The sequence below is a fragment of the Mustela putorius genome, unplaced genomic scaffold, assembly GCF_011764305.1.
Source record: "Mustela putorius furo isolate JIRA1106 unplaced genomic scaffold, ASM1176430v1.1 tig00537350_pilon_pilon_pilon, whole genome shotgun sequence".
Classification (NCBI taxonomy): domain Eukaryota; kingdom Metazoa; phylum Chordata; class Mammalia; order Carnivora; family Mustelidae; genus Mustela; species Mustela putorius.
In genome coordinates, this window is record NW_025422471.1 from 22,865,194 (window position 1) to 22,889,878 (window position 24,685).

General features: G+C 40.0%; 1 protein-coding gene across 1 annotated transcript in view; it reads left to right on the forward strand.

The window, feature by feature from the left end:
• DMGDH (dimethylglycine dehydrogenase) overlaps positions 1 to 24,685 on the forward strand; it is a 65,326-nt gene that overhangs the window by 711 nt on the left and 39,930 nt on the right. Inside the window, exons 2-7 of the mRNA XM_004766817.3 lie at positions 306 to 480; positions 8,338 to 8,436; positions 10,637 to 10,801; positions 14,102 to 14,306; positions 20,948 to 21,196; positions 22,978 to 23,176. Coding sequence (XP_004766874.2) covers positions 306 to 480; positions 8,338 to 8,436; positions 10,637 to 10,801; positions 14,102 to 14,306; positions 20,948 to 21,196; positions 22,978 to 23,176 — 1,092 coding nt within the window. The remainder of the gene's footprint in view (positions 1 to 305; positions 481 to 8,337; positions 8,437 to 10,636; positions 10,802 to 14,101; positions 14,307 to 20,947; positions 21,197 to 22,977; positions 23,177 to 24,685) is intronic.

The following is a 24,685-nucleotide window of genomic DNA, read 5'->3' on the forward strand; positions in this document are numbered from 1 at the left end:
GAGAAAAATTATTCTCTAGATCCTTTGGAAATTAAAAAAAAAAAAAAGTCACGTTCAATTCTTTAGTTCTGTTAGTTTCAATGGACCAGAATTATACGGAATGGGGCTCACATGCCTCCTCTTCCTTCCCGGAACCAGGTTGCATCAGTCAGGATTTAGATGTCCTAAATGATTAAAGCAGCACTATGCCAACCTCCCAGGCACTGTTAAGATATTAGAGAAACCAGGAGGAACACATGAGTCAGTCAGTAAACTATAGCTACGACTGCCTGGGAAAACTACCATTTTAAAAAATTGTCTTCCAGAGAGGAGAACCCACCCTTATCTGCAGAAACAAGATGGAAAGACAGAGCAGAAACTGTGATCATTGGAGGTGGCTGCGTTGGTGTGAGTCTGGCTTATCATCTCGCCAAAGCGGGGATGAAAGATGTGGTCCTCCTGGAAAAATCCGAGCTCACAGCTGGATCTACCTGGCACGCAGTAAGAAAAGCACCTCAAAACCATCCCAGGCACTGAACCGTGTACCAGGGCAATCACTCTTCTTCCCCCTTAGAACTCCCCACTTCGACTCTGTAGAGCAAGTTTCCTTTCAGTCGTGTTGGAAGGTGCAATTACAATTTAGTTGGTGTACTTCCAGGGCATGATCAATATTTTTAATGTCTTTTTCTTGGACATGTGGTTTCCGGATTCAACCCTGGCTCCGCCATTTTCTACCCAGCTGACTTGGGACCTGTTACTTAAGCTTCCATTCCTGCCGGGCAGAAAGGGGCCATCAACAGCACCTACCCAAAAGGGTTGTGACGAAGGTTGAGTTAATATGTGTAAAGTTATTAAACACATGGTAAATGTTTAGCAAGTGTTAGCTTTTGTGTGGAAAGATCCTGGCTGCCTGATCTCAAACATAGCAGGAGACCTTTCCCTAAACTCCCCTCACCTGGGTTTCGTGGTCCTTTTGCTTTTATGTATGATTTTAATTCCACACTGCGAGTCGGCAGCTTGGCTTCATGAAGTTGAGAACTATGAGGGCTGGGAACATGCGACATTGTTTTCAAAAGTGTTGTCTAAATAGACACATAGCCCAGGCAATCGGAAGTATTTAATGATATACATAATTGTTCCTGTGCTACACAGTAATTGGGCTGAAATGGAAAGTTGCTCAGGTAAAGGAAGTGATTGACACTTCTCTCATACCAGTATGTCATCCCAATGATTTCTGAAGTCAGCTAAGGATGGGAGAGGAAGTTTTGGTGACTGTCAGTACAAATCTCTTTTGGAGAAAGGGTTGAGCAGTGTTAGCTATGGCTCATCATCCCTTTGTGTCTCTAGTTTTCCTCTGCTGAGACAAGAGGGAACCCTGCTTTTTGGGGACTCTTGAATCTCGGACCCGCTCTAGGTTTGGGGGTTGTCAAGTACTGAAAGGGCTGCCTGTCTCGTGCTGAGATTAGGGGAGAGCGCAGTTCAGATTTAGGCCCAGTTGGGTCCAGCATCCCAGTGATCGCATAGTGGATGGAGACTCATGGATGGAGACTTCTGGAAAAGTCGTGCCAAGCCCAGCTCCTCTCCCCCTGTCTCCTTTCCCTCCAATCCCCTCATCCTTCAGTCTGAGCAGGAGGTGCAGGCACCTGGTTCTCCCTCAGTGCCCTTTCAGAGCCTTTGCAGGCACACTGGCTCTTGTCCCTCAGCTCACTTCCTCCTACCTGGAGAGAAGGGTCTCTCCAACACTCCTGGCTCTACCCCCCTCCCTGAACTAGACTTTTCGAGGTGACTTCATATTGTCATACCGGAGGAAGCCTGCATTTCTCCTGTGGCTCTCCTGTAACTTCTCCTTAGTGGCCATTTGCTCATTCTTTCAACATTAGTCGCTGAGAGCCTGTATTGGGTTCAGGCCAGTCCTATTCTAGGAGATGAGGACACAACAGGGAAAAATGAATGCCTGCACCCGCAGAGCCACATTCTGTGTGGCAGACAGAGAACACACAAGCAATGCTTGAGAGTAATCAGTGCCATGAAGAAGAGGAAGGTGGGGTAAGGGGATGAAGGACAATGGGATGGAGGAGTCAGGACGCTACTTCGAGGAGGTGATGCCTCAGCACAGACCGGGAAGAAGTGAGGCTGTCCAGGTAAAGGCATGTAGGCAGGGGGAAATTGAGGCAAATGGAGATATTCTGAGAGAGAGGCTTACACCCTTTTAAGACTTCTGGATGGTTAAGGAGGGCATGTATTTCAGTATTTTAATTACAGATTTATCATTTATATTTGTTTGATTTGATGTGGCCCATGTGTTACAATAGATTATTGGACTCCCTGCATTATTACTTCTTAGACAGCCTGTGAACGAACACTCAAAAAAGCAACATACTCCTAACCTGAGTTTTTTCAGGAGACGTGGGCAAAGTTCTTAAGATGATAGCTTCTTGTTAAATGTTAACTGTGCAGAATAATTTCTCCTTAACCAGAGAGATACCAGAATGAGTGGGAAAGGCATGCTCCTACTTTATGCTCTACAGTTTACAAAAAAGAGACCCAGGCAGTGTGAGCTCAACATGGACTCAGGCATCAGGAGCCAGATTATTTGACCCCCTGGCGATAAAGGAAAAAGCAACATGAAGAAGTTCCACATATTCGGAATTTTTAACGCAGAGAAGTATTTGGAGCAGATTTGGGAATGTGGAAGGCTGCGGAGCCAGCTAAAGGGGCAGATTACAAAAATCCAGGCAGCATCACTGAAACATGACACATGCTCAAGGTTAAACGTATCTGTAAAGTGCAGGAATCAAATACTTATGGAGGAAGGCACAGCTTGCAAAATGAATATTAAAAATGGAGTCACAAATCCCCAAATCCTGAGGCTTTGCTGTATTTTAACAAGACTGCTTTGTCAGCAGGTGCCACGACTACCAATTTAGAACATTTCATGTAGGATGGAGGGAAAGGGGAGAGGATGGAGGGAGAAGCAGCTCTGGAGCATGGGGCGCCCAGGAGAGAAAGTCCCTGGGGATGGTGACGAAGTGAATATTCTGGAGAACTAAGGACTGAAGATCTAAAGATGCACAGTGATCCATTCGGGGTGGAGGGAGACAATACTAGAACTTTCTATTCATTTTCATCTAAAAATGTAACAAAGAAATTAAGCTTTACTGGTCTTTACAAATAGCCTTCACTTGTGATGCGGGTGACATACTGGGTATGATTCCAAGGTCGGCACCACAAAGGAGTACTCCTGTACTTTGTTTTTCTTTAGTCTACATGACATAATGTGGATCAGGTGCTATAGAGAATCACTGTTGTGATGAATTGAATGGAAACAGGGCTTTAAATAATACAATTTGTGATGAAAGGGAGAGGGAATGAACTTGAAAGTGTTGTACCACATCTCATACAATAATTTAAAGGGTTGTGAAACAAAATTTTTCTTTCTTTTCTTTTTAAAGATTTTATTTATTTATTTGACAGAGAGTAGAGAGATCACAAGTAAGGCAGAGAGGCGGGCAGAGAGAGGAGGTGGGGGGTTGGTGGGAGAAGCAGGCTCCCTGCTGAGCAGAGATCCCGATGTGGGGCTCGATCCCAGGACCTTGCGATCATGACCTGAGCTGAAGGCAGAGGTTTTAACCCACTGAGCCACTCAGGTGCCCCCCAAATTTTTCTTTTACAAAAAGACAAGTGTCCTAAATCTAGTGACCTTTGTAGTGATGAAAATGGCTGCCAGTCATTTCCATGTAGCAGATAAACATTAAAAAAAAAAAAAAAAGAATGCAAGCTGTCGTTTCAAAGTAAAGATGATATTTTAAGTGAGAAATAACTGCTTTCTGCAAAATAGTCCTTTTGGGAAGAGAGCATTTTGAAAAGAGATGTTTTGAAATGTTGCCATCATTATTAGATTTTTCTGGCCAAAATGATATGTATCTAGAAAAATCTCATATATATATACAAGAGATAAATTTTTCAACACATCTAAGATTTTTCCAAATGATGAGTTTCAGTGGGACTTGTACCCATATATTTAAAATATAAAAATGCGGTGATTTCCAATTAGCTCATAAAACAACGCTGGACAAGAGTACATGAAAGGTGACTAGTCAGTCAAGTTTCAACAGAAACGTTTGTGTAGGTGATGATGGGGGGGAAGAGGTGGGGTCACGATGCACAGAGTAGAGCCAAGAAAGTGCCCTTTTTCTGCTCAGACCTTTGTATCATTCATAGCTAGCTTACCCAGCTAGCATAGCCATTCAGTTTCAAAATAAAAGAAACCTGGGATTAAGCCTTCAAGTTGCTGCTTTACCAAGGCTAACCCTATATATATTTCAGTAATAAAGCACATTATTCACATAGCTTTGGTAAAAGTTTAATAAATCAGTTGACTATTCAAGCTATTCTATATAATAAACTTTACATAATTCTATATAATATATATAATATAGCATTATATATCTATATTATATATTTAATTTCATTTATATTTAATTATATATTATAATAATTTAAGTTGTTTTATAATTCTATATAATAAACTTCAAAAGCACAAAAGCTTTTTTACATAAGTAAATTTTAAAAATTCATAAGCTTTTCTACACAATAAACAAAATAAAATTATTTAAAATATTTAACTCATTTCATGTTGTTTTTGTATGTTTTATGATTTCTGTTACAAATAGTAATACGGGGTGCCTGGGTGGCTCAGTCATTAAGCATCTGTCTTCAGCTCAGGTCATGATCTCAGGGTCTGAGGATTGAGCCTGGCATCAGGCTCCCTGCTCAATGGGGAGCCTGCTTCTCCTGCTCCCCCTGCTTGTATGTTCTTTCTCTCTGTCAAAAACAAAAACAAAAACAAGACTTTAAAAAAACCAAATAATAATACTATTCATATGTCATGTGAGAACAAGGAAATCCACATATTTTAGTGGGTGTGTTTAAATTTTTTTATCCATGTGTGTGTCTGGACCGCCTGGCTTATGTAATAGCTTGAGGTCAGTCACTGGGCTTTTTTGAGGTTGTAGAGGCTCATGAAAGAGAGGGCAGGCTTATTAGAGAAAGATCATCACTAGCTTTAGAGATAATTGATGATTTCTCAAATGCCATCATTCCTTTCCTACTCATTCATTGTTAGCCTACTGTAAGGAAGAACTTTTTCTTCTCCCTGTCAGAGTATTTATTTATTTGTTTAATCAATAAGAACTCATAATTCTAATTTCATTCAAAGAGTTATAGTTCTTAATGATTTTTAATAATTTTGTTTCCTCAAATCAAAGGTAGGCCCTTTCCTGTTCTCCCTATAGACTTGTGACCATTCTAGTATCTTCTCTCTCTCTCTCTCTTTTTTTTTTTTAAGATTTATTTAATTATTTTAGAGGTTGGAGAGGGTCAGAGTGAGTGAGAGAGAGAGAGCAAGAGAAAGAAGATATCACACTGAGTGTGGAGCCTGACTTGAGGCTCAATCCCATGATCCTGAGATCCTGACCTGAGCGGAAATCAAGAGTTGGAGGCTTAACAAGAGTCTGAGGCTTTTCTCTTGGTTCTTATGTCTTTCTTGGAATGCTTTGGCATTTAATCATATGCTCTTGATTTCATTGTTTCATATATGAAAGTTTCACGACTTCAGTCAAGCTACAAAATCTTGAAGGATAAGAACAGTGTGTTCAGGGAACCTGGGTGGCACAGTCAGTTAAGTGTCTGATTTCAGCTCAGGTCATGATCTCAGGGTCCTGGGATCCACTCCTGCATGGCTCCCGGCTCAGCAGGGAGCGGCTTCTCCCCCTCCCTCAGCCCCTCCCCAGCTTGTGCTTTCTTTCTCTCAAATAAATGAATCTTAAAAAAACACAATGTTTTCCCCTTCAAAATTTCTATTTACTATATTCTTTCTGAAGCCCAGAATAGAAACACGGTGTTCCCTAAACAGAGTTCATTGGGCTAAATGTCTTAAATAACAATTTTAAAAAACAAACCCATGTGACTTTTTCAGATAAAAGATTATTAATTCATAAATGAAACAAGATGGGATTGGGAGGGAGACAAACCATAAGAGACTCTTAATCTCACAAAACAAACTGAGGATTGCTGGGGGCAAGGGGGTCGGGAGAGGGTGGTGGGGTTATGGACATTGGGGAGGGTATGTGCTATGGTGAGTGCTGTGAAGTGTGTAAACCTGGTGATTCACAAACCTGTACCCCGGGGATAAAAATACATTATATGTTTATAAAAAAATTTAAAAACTTAATTAAAAAGATGATTAATTCATAATTCTATCAAAATAGCTTTCTGGGGAAGGAAAGAGGATTGATATAGTGTAGATAGACAATTTTCTGGTGGTCTGATTTATTCTAAGTTAAGCTCAGAGGATCTTGAGTAAATGGTGAATGGAACCCTACACCAGGGCTTGTGAATATCATTTTTTTTCCCAACTGACGGGAGATATATGGAAGACATGCCTAGCAGACACCTGAAGGCTAGGGATTCTCCATTATTGATCTAGAAAAGCTCATATGCACACTGATACTAAGGAGAGTGGGATATTTGTAAGTGAAAGAGCCTGACCCACACTTCCCTCTAAGCCCTGTCAGGGTTTTTCTAAAAAAAAAAAAAAAAAAAAAAATGCTGTGCATGTGTCCAAATGCTTAAACAAGTAAAGTACCTGACAGAAGCCCCAGGGTTCTGATCCGTAAAGGATGACACTGAGGAACTTCAAATGGAGTGCTTTTGAGTTTGGGAGAACTAAATATTTACCACTATCATAGAAGAACCTTATAAATCCTCCCAAACAGATTTTATTTGGAACAGATTGTGTTCTGATGAGCTTTCCAGGATAAATTAGCTAGAAAATGGGGCTCCATGTTCCAAGATTCATTGTTTATGTACCACAAAAAGGAAAAAAAAAAGCAAAAAACAAAACGGGGCCCCAGATACTTAATTTAGAGAAGCTGCTTCATAGAATTGCTTAGAATTCTTTTTTTGGATACTACATTGCATCTACCAGAGTTAATAAAAGGGGTTTTTGGCATGCTACTATTTAGATATTTTTTTTGTGAGAGTAATTCATAAGTGTTTATTCAGCAAATATTTGTGGGGTACAATCTATGTGTTCATCAGACAGGTTAAGCTTCAACAAAAATCTCTTCACCAACTAGCCAGGCTCTCATTCTCAGGAATTTTCCAATTCTTGAATTTTGGAAATTTCAGGAAAGAGAACAGGAGGGCTATTCCATTTAAGAGATTGGTGGGGATTGGGTCAAGTAAAATTTTGCTGGTCCATGCTCCTCCTCCTTATGGGAACACAGGATTTGTTGGTTTGGGTCCATACTGTATGCCACCCCTCCCCACATATTCTTCCTAACAGCATATATCCCTGAACTTCTCATCTAAATCATCCCCTTTATGAACCTATGAACATTCTTTCCTTAGTAACTTTTAGGGACTTGCCATATATGTTCATTGCCTGATTTCCCATTACCTACATGGTTCAAATTGCCCATGAGTCTTATGCCCAGCTCTGCTCAAGCTGGAACTGATGTGTTCTGATCCCAAAAGAATGGCTGGCACCTCCTGGTTTCTTGCCAGTAATAAAGTCCTGCTTAACAGATAAACTACTTAAACGTAGAGAATGTTGTTGGCAAGGATGTTGATGAAAAAGAACCCTTGTGCACTGTTGGAGGGAGTGTAAATTGGTGCAGCCACAATAGAAAATAGCATTATTTGCAATAGCCCAGTTTTGGAAGCAACCCAGATAAAAGGATAAAGATCTTTTACACAGCTGAAATCTTTTATAAAATCTTTTTATCTTTTTAAAATCTTTTAAAAAAATCTTTTATACAGAGGAATATTAAGCAGCCATAAAAAGGGACAAAATCTTCATTTCTGTCAATGTGAATGGACCTGGAGGGTATTATACTAAGTGAAGTAAGTCAGATGGAGAAAGACAGATAACATATGGTTTCACTTAATGTAGAATCTAGAAAAAAAAAATGAATAAACAAACAAAAAGAAGAAACAGATTCATAAATACACAAAACAAACTGTTGGTTTCCAGAAAGGAGTGGAGTGGAGGGCGGGGGGGATAGGCAAAAGGGATAAAAGAAAGTGAGAGATAGAAGCTTCCAGATTATGGAATAAGAGGTGGGGTTAAAGGTACTGCATAGGGAATATAGTCAGTGGTATTGTAATCGTGTTATATGGTGACAGATGGGAGCTACACTTGTGATGAACATAGCATAGTGTCGAGTTGTTGAATCCCTATGTTACACATGAAACTGGTGTAACACTGTATGTCAGTCTACTCAAATAAAACATTTTAGAGAATGTTATTATTATTTTGTTTATTTAGTATTTTCTTTCCTTTCCTCTTTCAAGGCAGGTTTAACAACTTACTTTCATCCTGGCATAAACTTGAAGAAGATACATTATGATAGCATCAAACTTTATGAGAAATTGGAAGAAGAAACTGGACAGGTAAATGCATGTAACTTGAAATTGTCTTTTAGGTCGATTTCTCAGAAATACGTAGGATTTCTGAAGAAGTTGGACATACCGTCATTAAAGCTGTGTGTAGTGACATTAATGGCATGTGAAATGTTTCACATGGTAGAGAAATCTGATGGGTGTTTCCGGTAAGAATCCCAAGTGTGCTTTACTATCCATTTAATTTTCTGAAGTACATTTCCCATGTAGTTAACCACTCTTCTTGATTTTTTTTTTAAATGAGGAAATCATACAAAGAAGCTTTCAAAAATATCTTTAGTCAGTTACTATATCTAGAAACTAAGAAATCGGAGCGTTTCAGCAACTGGATTACAAAGGAGCCGAAGGCAATGCCTGCCAGATTGTCACACAGTTTTGAAAAGTACACCACTAAAAGCCCTTCCCTTTTATTTTTATCTCTTCTCATACTTATTAGAGCTCTTAAAATAAAGTGGCCGGCAAAAACTATCTGTAGGCTAAGATAGGAACTTACTTAAATTTTTCATGTTATTTTCCTTGCCTGAAACTATCAAATGGCTCCCCACAGCTTGTAGGCCAAAGGCCAAAGGAGGAGAATCTTTATCAGCTGAGCCCTGCCTGCTTTCCGGCATTTTCTTTTGCCACTCTTTGCTATGTTCATATGCTTCAGCTATTCTTAATTACATATATTTTTGAAATGTGCTGGGCTCTCAGCCTGAAACGACATCTTCTCAGATCCCATCTCAGTATTCACTCTCCACCCTTCCCCAAGGTCATCCCCCTTGAGAAGCTGTCCTTGACTTTCCACATCCACCAGTCAGGCCAGCTGAGGCAACATCTTTTGGTTCTAACAATATATAACATTCTTTTATTTTTTTTAAAGATTTTATTTATTTATTTGACAGAAAGAGAGTGCGCTCACAAGCAGGGGAGCAGCAGGTAGAAGGAGAGGGAGAAGGAGCCTCTCAGTTGAGCAAAGAGAGAGCAGAGAGACTCTATCCCAGGACCCTGGGATCATGACCTGAGCCAAAGGCAGATGCTGAACTGACTGAGGCTTCCAGGCACCCTATAACACAAATCACAAATCAATCTCTCTCTCTCTTTCTCTGTTGTGGTAGTTGCTTTACTGTTTGGTCTTCCTAGGGACTATGAGAAACTTGAGGGCAAGGAATCCATCTTTGATCTCTGTAACCCAACGCCCAGCTGAGTGCTTGGCCAACTGAAGGACTTCAGCGAATGTCAAATAAATGTGTGCTTCCATTCACGCTTAGCTCATCACTGCAACATTCTGATTCTTTATATTCCTTTTGTTTTTAATTTAATTTTATTTCTTTTCAGTGTTCCAAAATTCATTGTTTATGGACCACACCTAGTGCTCAGTGCAATACGTGCCCTTCAAAATACCCACCACCAGCTCACCTAACCCCGCACCCCAGACCCCTCCAAAACCCTCAGTTTGTTTCTCAGAGTCCACAGTCTCTCATGGTTCGTCTCCCCCTCCGATTTCCACCATCTCACTTCTCCTCTCCATCTCCCAATGTTTTCCATGTTATCCCTTATGTTCCACAAGTAAGTGAAACCATATGATACTTGACTCTCTCTGCTTGTCTTATTTCACTCAGCATAATCTTTCCTCAGATCCTTTGTCTTTCTCGTTTTCACAGGGTTTTCTTTTCCTCTTCCATGAACACTATCCCATGTTATTGTAATTATGCTTTCAGCTGTCTGCCTTTCACCCGCAGACTGTAAGCGCCTTGCCTGCAGGCTCTTTGCCTCCTGTTCACAGCAGCATCTCTGGGGCTTACCATAGGGTCGGACACAGAGGAGCCAGTGAGTAAGTAGTTGCTGCGTGAATGTCTTCTTGTAAGACACAAAGATTTTACATAGTTATCTCTTGCACCATAGGGTAAATCTCTTTTTTGTATGCTCGCATTTTTTTTTAAAGATTGTATTTATTTATTTGACAGAGAGAGATCACAAGTAGGCAGAGAAAGAAAGAGGAGGAAGCAGGCTCCCTGTTGAGCAGAGAGCCCGATGCGGGACTTGATCTCAGGACCCTGAGATCGTGACCTGAGCCGAAGGCAGCGGCTTAACCCACTGAGCCACCCAGGCGCCCAATGTATGCTCGCATTTTTATTGTGCTGCAGAGGAACCATGTTTGAATGCCAAATAACGATTTACTTATGTGTTTCTATTGCCATGTTTGTCACAGGTGGTGGGATTCCATCAGCCAGGTAGTATCAGAATTGCCACAACTCCCGTAAGGGTCGATGAATTTAAATATCAGATGACTCGGACTGGCTGGCATGCAACAGAACAGTATATTATTGGGCCTGAAAAAATTCAAGAGATGTTCCCTTTACTCAACATGAATAAGGTATTTATTTTCACCATTTGTTGACTTGAATTAGGATTATAAAAATTTACTTTGAGAAGTTTATTAAAGGTAGAAAAGCTTTGCGCACACATTTGGAATGGCAAAATCAGATGATAAACACTGGAATCTGGGTATGTAATAGGTGAGCTATTATGTATGCTAAATGAAATATAAAAGCATAATGAAAAAATTTATTAGTTTTCCACCTGTGACAACCAAGGAGGCATTTTTATTACCTTTCTATTACTGCGTTCCCCAGATCTCAGGGTTTCCATACATAAACTTCTGTTTGAGAACCGCAGAGAGAATAATTATCTGGTATGATAAATATGCATTTGACAGGCTGTCTTATTAAAACTTTTTACAAAATCAAACTTAGAAGTGCCATCCTATGTTGCTTCACAAATATTACCGAGGTCTTAACTGTACTCCCAACAAGCTCTATGTCAGGTATTGATCTGGTTTTAACCAAACTTGGCTGAGAAAATCCACTTGGGAATTTAGTGGCTTTTTTTTTTTTTTTTTTTGGCTAAGCAATAATCCCATTTGGATAACAAGCATGACTAACACTATACAATACTGCAGCATAGATTTACATACCAGCTACTATGCTAGGCCCTTTATATGCATAATTTTACTTAATTTTCACAATAATGTTATACAATATATATTATTACTGCATAGGAAATTGCAGTTAAGATCATTTGCCTAAGGGGCGCCTGGGTGGCTCAGTGGGTTGAGCCACTGCCTTCAGCTCAGGTCATGATCTCAGGGTCCTGGGATCGAGTCTCACGTCGGGCTTTCTGCTCAGCAGGGGGCCTGCTTCCCTTCTTCTCTCTCTGCCTCCCTCTCTGGCTACTTGTGATCTCTGTCTGTCAAATAAATAAATAAAATCTTAAAAAAAAAAAAGATCATTTACCTAATGGACTCAGGCTCATCCGGCTAGAAAGAGCAGAGACCTGAAGCCAGGTTCTGTCTCCATTGTGCATGCTATTCAAGTTTACCACCAGGTGGGGCTGGTGAGAGAAGGAGGAGCGTATGGTCCTCCTTCGAGACTACAGCAGGACCTGAACTGAACTGGGGTGGCACTTTGTATCATTGATCTGGGTGAGGGGCTGTTTGCCCTCGGGAGCCTATAGACGTTTAGATGTATAGGCATTCTCTTGTCTGTAGTTTTGTGTGATGACAGTGTGGTGACAGACTGAGTTGCACTGTCTGCATGGAAATTGCATCACTGTAAGGTTATGCATATTATCTGTTTATATGTTACTGTTGGAATGCTTTACTGGAAGTCCCCACCCTCACAGAGTTTTCTCAAAGGTATTAGGCAATGGAAACATGTGGGAAGAGTATTCTCTGCATCTGGGGGCAGGGTGCCAAATCAAATAGATAATGGGATTACTGCAGTGAGACATATCCATTATAAAACACCAATGTGACATTTGGAAGTCTACAGTAATATGAATTCCATTAAAATCAAAATAAGTCTCTTGGACTAAAACTCTAAAAAGAGATTGGATTAGTAATCAAAAGCTGCCTACAAAGAAAAGACTGGGCCCAGACGGCTTCACTGGTAAATTCTACCAGACATTTAAAGAAGAATTAATACTAATCCTTCATAAACTTTTCCAAAAATAGAAGAGAACACTTCCCCAACTGATTCTAAGAGGCCAGTATTGCCCTGATACCAAAACCAGACAAAGACATCACAAGAAAAGAAAGGCAGGTGAATTATGTGAATATTGGTGCAAAAATCCTTAACTAGCAAACCGAATTTAGCAATATATAAAAAGAATAATGCAGTATGACCAGGTGGAATTTGTGCCAGGGATTCAGGGTTGATTTAACTTCTGAAAATCTGGGACACCTGGGTGACTCAGTGGGTGAAGCATCTGGCTTCCACTCAGGTCATGATCCCAGGGTCCTGGGATCAAGTCCTACATCGGCTCCCTGCTCAGCATAGAGTCTGCTTCTCTCTCTGCCTGCCCCTCCCCCAGCTTGTGCTCTCTCTGTCTCTCTGTCTCTGATAAATAAATAAAATCTTTAAAAAGTAACACTTGAAAATCAATCAGTGTAATGTGTCACATTAATAGAATAAAGTACAAAAACACATGATCATTTCAATAGATGCAGAAGACAGTTGACAAAAGCTCTTTGATCATATTGGGTACTTAGTAGATTTCTACTGAAATGAATGAGACCTAAATATAATACTGTACAGTGTTCCTCTATCAACTTGGTTCATCAGACTGTCATTCTTCTTTGTTTCCCCATGGTACCTAGCCTGATGGCCTACCGCAACATAGATATTCAAGCATTAGTTGTTGAATGACTAAGTCAAGTATACATTTTCCTGACACCTATATGCATTTAACATGTGAAGTTGTTAATAGTATTGAACAATGAAATATAAATAATTGACCAATTAATATCAGATTGATTGCAAATGTCAGAAACTAAAATGGTAATGCTTAAACACGACAGAAGTTTCTCTTTCATTTAGGCAGTCCAGGATTTGAACGGTGGCTATTTTCCATGAAGATTTCAGGAGCCCAGTTGTCTTCTAGATCATTGCTCTGTCATTCCTAGGGTGTGTCTCTTCTGTTTTTAGTCCAAGATGGCAGCAGCTAGAGCTTTAGCCATCATGTTCTGCATTCCAGACAATAGGAAGGAGGAAGGACAAAGAAGGGACAAAGGGCATATGGTAGTGGTTTTGGTTTTTTTTGTTTGTTTGTTTGTTTGTTTAAGTAGGCTTCATGCCCATTGTGGAGTCCAACTCATGGCTTGAACTCAAGACCCTGACTGAGATCAACACCTCAGTTGAGATCAAGAGTCAGACAATTAACTGACTGAGCCACCTAGGTGCCCCATGCCAGTGTTTTCTAAAAATATGATTCATGAAAGCTGCCACATGACACTTTCATTTGTATTTCACTGACCAAAACTTAGTAATACTTCTAGCTACCAGCTGGAACTAGTAACTGCCAACTATTGGAAATTGTTCTCGGTGGCTGTGTTTCTAAATAAACATTCAATTTCCATTACTGTGGGGGGCAGGGGAGAGAATGGATGTTGGAGACAGTTGCAAGCCTCTCTCAAAGAGCGTGTCTACTTAACACTCAGTGTGAGTCCTGCCCCTGCCTGAGCTTTGATAAAGGAAAAGGAAGGACAGACTGATCAATCTGATGCCATGATGCCCTTTTAAAGTCCAGTTTTACTAAACATTTCCTGGCAGGATACAGTTACACTGAATAATGGGTAAGTTTTTGTTCAGTATTGACTCTTTTATGATTAATTTAGGTTTTAGCTGGACTGTATAATCCTGGAGATGGTCACATTGATCCTTACTCTCTAACTATGGCCCTAGCTGCTGGGGCTAGGAAATATGGTGCCCTTCTAAAATATCCCGCCCCGGTGACTTCTCTGAAACCCAGGTCTGATGGAACGTGGGATGTTGAAACGCCACAGGGATCTATGAGAGCGAATAGAGTTGTGAATGCTGCAGGTAAGCGTTATATATAATATATATATTTTTTAAATTAATGGGTTCTTTCAGGTGGCCAGACATGTGACCATAGAGTAAAGTTTTACACTATGCATATTGTTGGGCGATACTGTAATGTTCCCGAGATGGACATTTTGTCTGTTTCTAAGCTACAAAGCCCTGCCTCCATCACTTTGCTTTTGGCCTGTGATACCACTCTGCCCTTGGTGACGCATGGAAAGTTGGTGTTCTCGTCACCCTGTTTTCTTCTACTGCAGATCATGTTTTGTTAATTATACTGCTTTTTCTCTTCTGTGTTCGCTCTTTATTTACACTAATAATCAAAGTCTAGTGTGGAAATTTGTGAACATCCTTTTTGTTCTCAGTTTGCTTTTGGGGGCAGAGTTAATCATTTGTGTTCTCTCTCACCCATTTCTGATTAGGTTGACTTCAACCTAATCAGAAATACTAATCAGGGTGCCTGGGTGGCTCAGTTGGTTAAGCAGCTGCCTCTGGTTCGGGTCATGATCTCAGGGTCCTGGGATCAAGCCCTGCATCAGGCTCCCTGCTTAGTAGGGAGTCTGCTTCTCCCTCTGCCCCTCACACTACTCATGCTCTCTCTCGTGCATGTGTGCTCTCTCTCTCTCTCAAATAAATAAATAAATAAATAAGTCTTTAAAAAATATTTAACCTTTTTCCTTTCAGAACATTATTAAATATATTTCTCATATATATATACACACACACGTATATATATATGTATATATGAGTGTGTGTATATATATACACATATGTATGTGTGTGTGTGTATATATATATATTTTTTTTTTTTCTTTGTTACAACTTAGGCTCAGAGTAGTGCAGTCAAAAGGGATATTTGAGATAACAAGTCACTCATTTTCCACTGTGGAGACCAAGGTCCAGAAAGGTCATGTTACTTGGCAAAGCGACATAGTTAATGTTGGAGCCAGGACTTGGACCTGGGTTTTTGACTCCTGAGTTAATACACTTTCTAACAGGTCATTTACCTGTGATGTCATTTCCAACTGTCACACATATAAAAGTGAGTTCTCGTGCAAATGAAAATGCTTATGCAGTCTAAACTGGACTAATAATTTGTATTTACCTGTAGTTCAGAGTGGTTAATTTAAAACCCAAAGTAAGCAGGAGGCAATAACTGATTTTCTTGTGGTCTGCTCTTTGAGTCATTGTTTAAATTATAAAATGAAAACAATCATTATTTATCAAGTGAAATGATATGTCCATGAAGACAGGTCAGAAACATGGACCCTTAAGTTCTTTCCTCTAAATTAGTGATTTTTGATTGATGTAATTTTTTTTTAACAAAACATTTAGTGGTTCCAGAAAAGTCATGTCTTCAATATTTAAGAGTTTAAAATAGTATTTCTGAATTATCCTAATCCATGCCCCCCATTTGAAAAGCATAAAAATCTCAGGCTTTTTTCAATATCATTTGAAATTCAAAATAATGTTAAAGGACTTGACTAAAAAATAACAGCAAAGGCATAAAACATTGCTTTGTTTTTGAGCCTCACCCCTCACCCCCAATCCCTGAGACTCCCCCCCACTACCTTCCTTAGGGACCATTGATCTAAATTCTGTTAGAAGATCTAAGATAATGATATAATTCATCTTTTTTTTCCCCCATTTAGTAAGGACTCTTTCTAATCTTGCAACTTTATGGTCTCACAGATTTAGTCCCTAAAAACACTGGACCGTTTCTAGAGTGATAGCAAACTAAGCAAACCAAACAAACACACTCTGACCTCCATACCCACACCAGGGCAGACATCACAAATTGATCACTGCACTCATTTGAGATGCACTTGGGCATGTGCCCCCGTTTCTGTCACCATAGTGCGTCAGGCAACCACTCCCAACTGATACTTTGAAAAATCACATAGAAGAAGTTATTTAACTCATTTATTTATCATTTTCTGAAAATAGTAAGCTTAGGTTTACGTAATTCATTACTGCTGTAATAAATTTTTTCTTTACTGTGAGGAATAAGGAATCACTGAAGGTAAAGACAGAATAATTCTCAAGGAGATCTCACCTAAACAGTGAGTGTCCAGATGAAGTTTTCCATGCAGCTGTGAAATCTGGTGGTGTGATTGGGGGAGGGGAGGCAATGGCAGGAGGAAAACAAACCCTGGAGATTAGGTTGACAGCATAGCCCTGTGTTTACCACTACAGGAACCGAATTCCTGGGATTGTTCTCCCGGATGTCCTTCTTTGTCTTTTGCTCCTGAAACTTTTTATCCAGCCACATCTATGTCCTTTCCCATCCTCTGTTCTTGGTAACCCAGGCAGCTCCTTCTTAAAAAAAAAAAAAAAAGGATTTTATTTATTTAAGAGACAGAAACTGAGTGACAGAGTACAAGCTGGAGGAGGTGCATAGGGAGAGGGGGAAGCAGGCTCCCCACTGAGCAGAGAGTCTGACATGGGACTCAATCCCAGGACCCTGGGACCATGAACTGAGCCAAAGGTAGAAGCTTAACCCATTGAGCCACCCAGTCATCCTATAGGCAGCTCCTTCTTGAAAACTGTGAAGAACCATGCTGTCTCCATTTTCAATTCTTTATTTCATGCAGATCATATCTCTGGCCCATAATCTTGTTTTTTCGTTTCTTCTTCCATCTCTTCTCTTCCACTGGGTAGAAGTTACTGGAGGAAATCTAACTGATTGCATATTTGTCATCCATGGAAGGTATAGAAAGGTGTGTATTTAATTATTTGTAGGTCTGTTCTCAAAAAAAAAAGTTTATTTAAAGTATAAAAGCTCCCCAAAAGGTAAGTCTCAGTAACTGAGGGCAGAAGTTTGGGCATGCCTGCTTCTACAATTGAAGCTAAAGGAGATTCAATTTTATGAACAAAACAACTATCCACGGAAGGCATTGTGCTAACATGATTTGAGAATGCATGGCTGATGAAATGTATCCCAGAGTTACTCAGTGAGACCAGGATGTTTCACAAATTCAAGCAAGGCCTTCAGGCCAGCTCTGAAATCTAATTAGAGTAACCAGGATATAGACTTGGAAATGTGACCCCAATGAAAAGATATAAATACCACTATTATTACTCAATTGAACCATAATCTGCTAGGAGTTTCTTTATATGAAGTCATAACAGAAGGCAGCTGAATCTTCAGGATATTCATGAAAAGGGAAGTCTAAAAGTCAAAAATAGGTCTGTTTGCTGATGTGTCTCCACGACAGTCTAGGGCAGTGGGATTCTCTGGCCCAGAAACACATGTATTCCCAACCCTGTGACTGAGCAGATTACTCCTTTGTAAAATGGAGATAATAGTGCCCATCTCAAAAAGTTGTTATGATCAGTAAATGAACTAATAACGTAGAGCACACAGAACAGAATCAATACCACATAGTAAGCAATAAAAAAAATTAAGTGTAATAATTATGATTCTAGGTATTTCTTTGAAAGCCTTATCCATGCCACCTCCCTCCCAACCCGCCCCCCATTCTGGGGAGACTAGCATCAGTTACTATGACCTCTAGGTACAGGCTTTAAGATTACCCACCTCCTTTCACTTGCTGTGTGGTCATACAGCACCCGTTATGCCGGTACATTTGGTTCTCAAGATAACAGGTATAAGAATCACCAGAGGCCATTTCCCAGACTTGAGAAGAAATCTAACTGAAGTGGTCTGAGTGGGGATTCAGAGCTGTATTTTAAATAAATGCTCCAGGTGCTGTGGGTTCTGCTTCAGACGGTCTAAAAAACAAACAAACAAACAAACAACAACAAAACTTTAGAGAAACACTACTACGTAGATGTTCCTACAGGAAAGAGAATGTAGTAACATTATTCTTGAGCAAGCAGAGCTGAAAAACAGTTTCACACATTCCTAGCATCTCGGGATGAAGTCGATTATCCTGTCTTTGCTACCTGAAGCTTTTAAAACTTGCTTCATTCTACCTACCTAATGTGTAGCTCAGGGGCATGAACAGAAACAATTTGTTATGATGTAAGCCTTTCCTCTGTGTGGTGAAGAATGTTTCTCTTTACTTCATTTCTAATTGACTCATTAAGCCTGAGATAACTTGTAAGCTTTACTTAAGAATTTTCCTAACATGGTAAATCAGAAATATGATTGGATCATGCCAACATGAAGCCCAGGGTTCAGTCAAAAAAGAATTGCTTAATTTTGCCTGATACTCTTGCATCAAAGAATGTCACTGTATAAACCATTATCATCACTGCATAAACGATCTTACACAAGTAAACTTGTCTGTGAAACTTCGCTCTTTGTTTGAAGTCCATTTCTATTAATCATTGCATTTTTTAAAAAAAATGGAAGAGATTTCCAATAACATTGTTATTGACCCTTCAATTGTTTCTCAGGTTGAAATGGTCGATTTTAGTGATTCTTCCTTATTTGTCTCTCTTACCTCTGAACTTGGTGGGTGGATGATGTAGCAAGAGTTGAAGTGTAATCCTGCCAGGTTTAGGTTAATTTTCATGACAAAGAGAGGAAGAAAATACCAACAAACAGCACCACTATAGGGTAAAACAGCATAGAGCTTGTGATAGAGTTCAAAATCATAGAACTCTAGAATACCTATGTGTTTGTTTCACTGTATTTTAATGATCAAGTGCATTAATAAGCAAGCAATTAGACTCAGAAGTTCATAAATATGTTTGACTAGGACAGAATTTATTTTCTTCAATTTATGTTTTTAATTGAAACAAGTGTATTGAGGATACTGTAGTAGTTTTAATTGCCAGGCTAAATATTTTAGGTTTTTTTCATATTTTAAATCTGCTAGAGTTGCATATAACTAGGATATATGGCTTTCCTGTATTTTCCTGCAAAGTCCTGACATTGGAAATTCACATCTTCCCTCTGATAAAAATAAATTAAATCTGTAAATTATTCAAAGACCAATAAGAGACTCTAATGCCCACAGGTATGATTTTTGGTTTGCAAATAGGCATCCATTTATGGGGCTATTAAACAAGTAAGGCCAATTTAGCCATTAGGCCAGAACAAAACAACAGGACACAAGGATGATGTTTAGATAGTTAAATAGAAATAAGTTTGGAGGGGCACCTGGATGGCTCAGTTGGTTAAAGCGACTGCCTTCGGCTCAGGTCATGATCCTGGAGTCCTGGGATCAAGTCCCACATCAGACTCCCTGCTCAGCAGGGAGTCTGCTTCTCCGGCTGATCTCTCTCCTCTCGTGCTTGCTCTCTCTCTCTCTCTCTCAAATAAATAACTAAAATCATTTTTAAAAAATTAAAAAAAAAGAAATAAGTTTGGACACAGAGAGTACATAGTCTGGGTTCCCAGACTGATTCATAATTGATAATTCTGTATCTAGCCCTGAATCTCATAATGATAGAGCCTCCAGAACTCATTATTAGATGCCTAAAAAAAAAAAAAACAGAAGCAGAAATGGTTAAAAATTAAGAGTGCATCCTCTAAAGAAATAACCTGAATAAGATTCTCTTATGATCATTTGAACAATTACTCAAAATTATTATGAAGTGAACAAGCAACTAGAACCTCTTCTGCCCAAATAATCCACTAATGGGTCAGGTGACACCACTTCCCTGCTCTAGAATCATTCTAGATTCTGAAATACCTTTACGTAAATAAAGCTGTCTTCGATTTTTTTTTTTTTGTCTTAGATTTTTAAAATAAAGTCTTTTCATTGCAAGAAAACCAGTAAAGTGCGACAATTCCAGAGTCTCCCGGTGGGACCTTGGGCATGTCTCTTTCCTTCTCTGGACTTTAGTTCCATATCTGTATACAGAATCAAGGGTACTTTGAGCCACAATTTCATTCCTTCTTTTACAAAGTAAAAATACCATTCATCCCCATGGGTAAGACAATCCAACACACACTGGAAAGTGAGGTACACTCTCATACGGGAAGTCCTGCCCACCTAGGAGCCCTTTCTGTTTTTCTGTGGCTCCTCATCCCTCCCTACTCTGGACTCCTGGTTCCTTCATGCCCTTTGCAGGAAAGGATCTTACAAATGTATTCTAACTAAACTTGTACAATAACAGATAAAACTTACTGTGCGCTCTCTCCCAAAGTATATACGTTTTCAAATTTTAAGTTAAGACCACAATTCTGTATTTGTAGAACCTTAGGTATCAGTAACTTGGGGAGAGGAGGGCCTGGAGGATGGGGGGGGACTGACTTTCAGGCCTTTCTTATGCATAATTATTATGTTGATCACACTGGGCCCCTTATCACTTAATCAGCGCTCTTTCAGGAACAGGGTCAGTCCATTACTGTCTTTCTGATCAACATTTGTACATTTTATATAATTGGGTTGTTTATGTTCCCCTTCAAATAAATTCGTTTTTGTTGCTGTTTGCCTGACTGCCTCTGCTTATGGGCAAAATCTTTTTTTTTTTTTCTTTTGAGTAAACTCTTAGATGATAGATAACTTTAAAACACTGGGGCAGGGTAGAATACTGTCTTCTCTTCCCCCACTTAGTTTTGCAATGACAAAACATTTGAAATCGTTATGACATTCCTTTGACTTTGTCATGCGTACTAAAGTCTTCTAAATATTTTATTTAAAAATAAATTGCCATATTAATGTCAGATGTGGTATGCTTACATATGGGTTAGCATTTTTAAATGATATTTTTTCTTTAAGGATTTTGGGCTCGTGAAGTAGGTAAGATGGTGGGACTAGAACATCCTCTCATTCCGGTCCAGCATCAATATGTTGTTACATCGACCATACCAGAAGTGAAAGCTTTGAAACGAGAACTGCCGGTGCTCCGTGACCTGGAAGGCTCCTATTATCTCCGACAGGAAAGGGATGGGCTTCTGTTTGGTCCATACGAGAGTCAGGAGAAAATGAAAGTGCAGGATGCGTGGGTCACCAATGGAGTCCCTCCAGGTGGGTTCCATAAACGCAAGCGGGTGCAGGTCAGTCACATAGGTTTTGTCTTCTCTGTGGCTGGGGCTGGCTGGAGAATCAGATGACATCATGATATGAGACTACCAGATACCTGGGACTTTGGAGGTGCATGGTTTGTGGTAAGCTCTGTTCTCACGTCCCTTGGAACTATCACAGCAGGAAGTAAGGAAAGAGAAAAGAGGCTGTTGGTGATGGAGAAACTGAAGAAACATATCTCCCCATGGTTTGGAAGTCTTCAGGTCATTTTTGCCTGCCTACGTCAGCCTCCTGTCTTCCCCTTTTTCCTCAATCCCCTACCTATTTGGTCGAGTTTCCAAATGGTCATGTTTTGACTGCTGGAAACATGGTGGGTATCAGAGACAGGATTTCCACGCTGCTAAGAATGAAAGCCTCAGAGTGTGTCACAGAGCGGGATAGACTGGCCTGCAAACTGAAGCCTTCCCCTACTGCATAAATGGCTTAAAAGAGCCCTATGCCACCGAAGGAGGAACTGTAGTTTCTCTCTCAAGTTCTGTAAGGGAGGTGGACCTGTTTGTGTTTTCATGAAACATGTCTACAGAGCTAGATTAAAGATGGAGGTTACGTAAGGATGTAAGCAATTAAAACAATCTATAGAAAGTGCTAAAATGTCACTGGGACACTGAAATAAGGAGTATAAAGAAATGGAGGAAATTGTACTTCTAGAATTATAATTGCCTTGGGATAGGGGATGAACCTCTCTTCTACTTCTCGGTACACCTATGCCCATGTTACAACAGATGGTCACTTAGTTGCCTTCTACAGAAGTTCGGCCAGCTCCAGCTAGCTGAGGGCTTTTGTCTTGTTGTATGGCCTCTGCATGTTTGGGCCTGTGTGGAATAGCTCCTGATCGCAGAGGGAGGGCTGATCACTACTCAAGCAAGAGCCTTCCTTTCTGCTCTTCCCTCATGCTGGCAGCCTCACTTCCAGATAAATGTTGAACAAATCCACCTGGAGGGAGAGCCAGGGTGTCAGCTGGCCCTGGGTGCATGCACATCCTGGTCCCAGCCTAGTGGTCTGCAGCCCTCCATGCAGCCGACCCAGTGCGTAGGTAGCGGGAGGAACAAGCTGGCTGGCTGCTGTATGGGAAAGTCACCAGTCCCCAGCTCATATGCGGCCCTGCCTTCAATCACAGTACCTTTGAGGACTGAGAAAAAGATTGTGTTCCAAGACCCTAACTCTTTTCTCGGAATTCTAGCTCTGGGATACTTGGGGGAGCAGGCTTGAGGAAGGAGGCCTCCCTGCCCTTCCTTCTCTGCTGAGACCTGAAAGGCATCTGGAATCCCTTATCCTTGATCCTGGAGTAGTTTTCTGTTTATCCCCCATGTCCTGACATGACTTTGTAAGCTTGCATTTGCCCTTTCCTGGGAGGATAGAATAGACATAGGCTAATTGAAGAATAAAAGCTCTGTCTTGAGAAACCAGTAATTGTTTTTTTTTTTAAATTATGGTTGGATTAAATGTTGAAAATTGTTAATATACCTAGAGTTAAATGTATTATTAATGAAAAAGGTTGACTTTCATGATTTTTATTGTTTCAACAAAAATAACATTATTGTTCTTGGTATTGTGCTGGGTACCTGTCTGTTGATAGTGAATATTAAGTTTAGACTTAAAAAAAAAAAAAGGAAGTACCTTCCTAAAGACCATCTTTACATGTTAGCTGATTCAGATTTAGGTCACTTTAGAGTACATATCAGGGCAGCTGTGGCATCCTGACCACAATGGTATGTCTCTTGCAGGGTTTGGAAAGGAGCTCTTTGAGTCTGATCTTGACCGAATCATGGAACACGTTGAAGCTGCCATGGAAATGGTTCCAGTCTTGAAAAAGGCTGACATCATCAATATCGTCAATGGCCCTATCACCTATTCTCCTGACATTCTGCCTATGGTGGGGCCCCATCAGGGGCTCAGAAACTACTGGGTGGCTATAGGCTTTGGGTGAGTATCTCCATTTGATTCAACATTTATTACAGAGTCAATTTTTTTTCTTTTTTAAATGGAGTCAAGTATTTTAGATAAGTCTTGTCACCAAATCTCAGGCTAAAATGGAAAGTAGCGGTGGGGCAGAGAGTTTTCTTCCTTTAATGACCATTGAGGTATGAGGAACAAATTTTTTTTTAAGATTTTATTTATTTATTTGAGAGAGAGAACACAAATGGGGGAAGGGCAGAGAGAGAAGGAGAAACAGACTCCCCTCTGAGCAGCGAGCCTGATGCAGGGCTTGATCCTAGGACCCTGAGCTCATGACCTGAGCCAAAGGCAGATGCTTAACTGATTGAGCCACCCAGGCGCCCTGAAGAATAAAATATTTGAATTTTAAAATAATTACTATGGATTATTAATGGTTTAATCACTGGTATAGGTTTTAAAGCTTATCATACAGAAGGGCAATTATTTCCTGTAAACTTCTCTTTGCATATTTCCTGCCATTTCCATGATTCATGTCTCTTTTCATGCTGTATATGTTCAGATTGGTCAATTTACCCCAATTTTACAAGGATGTTTTCATAACACAATGTGACAAACATAATTCACAATATCAAATGAATAATGTATCTGATGCATTTTTCACCATAATTCATATGTGTTCAACATAATTTACTTCTTTATGATTCCTCAGGTTGCTTACTACTTACAATTCCATTACCCATTTGATGTTTCATCTTTAATATTTGTCCCATTAATCTGGTGAATATTAATGTCAAGCCCACTTTACCATGATATTGGAGCTTCTAATATTCTATTTTTCTTCCCTATTTTATTTGGCCATTTATTCAGCTAATATTAATGATTGATAGCTCTGTCCCAGGCCTCATGGTAGGCAATGGGCTATAGCTGAAAGCAAGGCAGTGAGGTCCATCCAGAGGCATAGGGCTGGTCAGCATGTGGTCCTGCCAGTACAGTAGAGAAACTGTGGTCTGAAGAGAGAAATGGGAGACAAACTTACTTGGACTTGATGATTGATTGCAGTAGGTCTTGAGGAAGAGAAAAAAAATAGCAAATGATGGCAAACTATCTAACTTGACCTTTACCCCTGGTTGGATGCTAGAGCCATGGGGAGAGAGAAACCAGAAAAATAATGAGTTTCATTTTTGAGAGTTTGGGTTTGAAGTGCTAAGTTTACATCTGTGGGACATCTAGAGGGCAAAAACCAGTTGAAGGTATAGGGCTAGAGGGCATAAACTAACTGAGGGTTTAGGTGATCACCTATAGCATCCATATGCAGGCATGTGCATGTAGGACTGTTTCTCAAGTATGTTACTTTCATATCTTCTTTGGAGGAATGCCTGTTCATATCCTTTGCCCATTTTAAAAAAACATTATTTGTCAGAGTGCCTGCATGGTGCAGTCTGTTAAGCATCTGGCTCTTGGTTTTGGGGGTCATTATCTCAGGGTCATGAGACTGAGCCTTCATGGGGCTCTCTCTCCCCCTCCCTCTCCCTACCC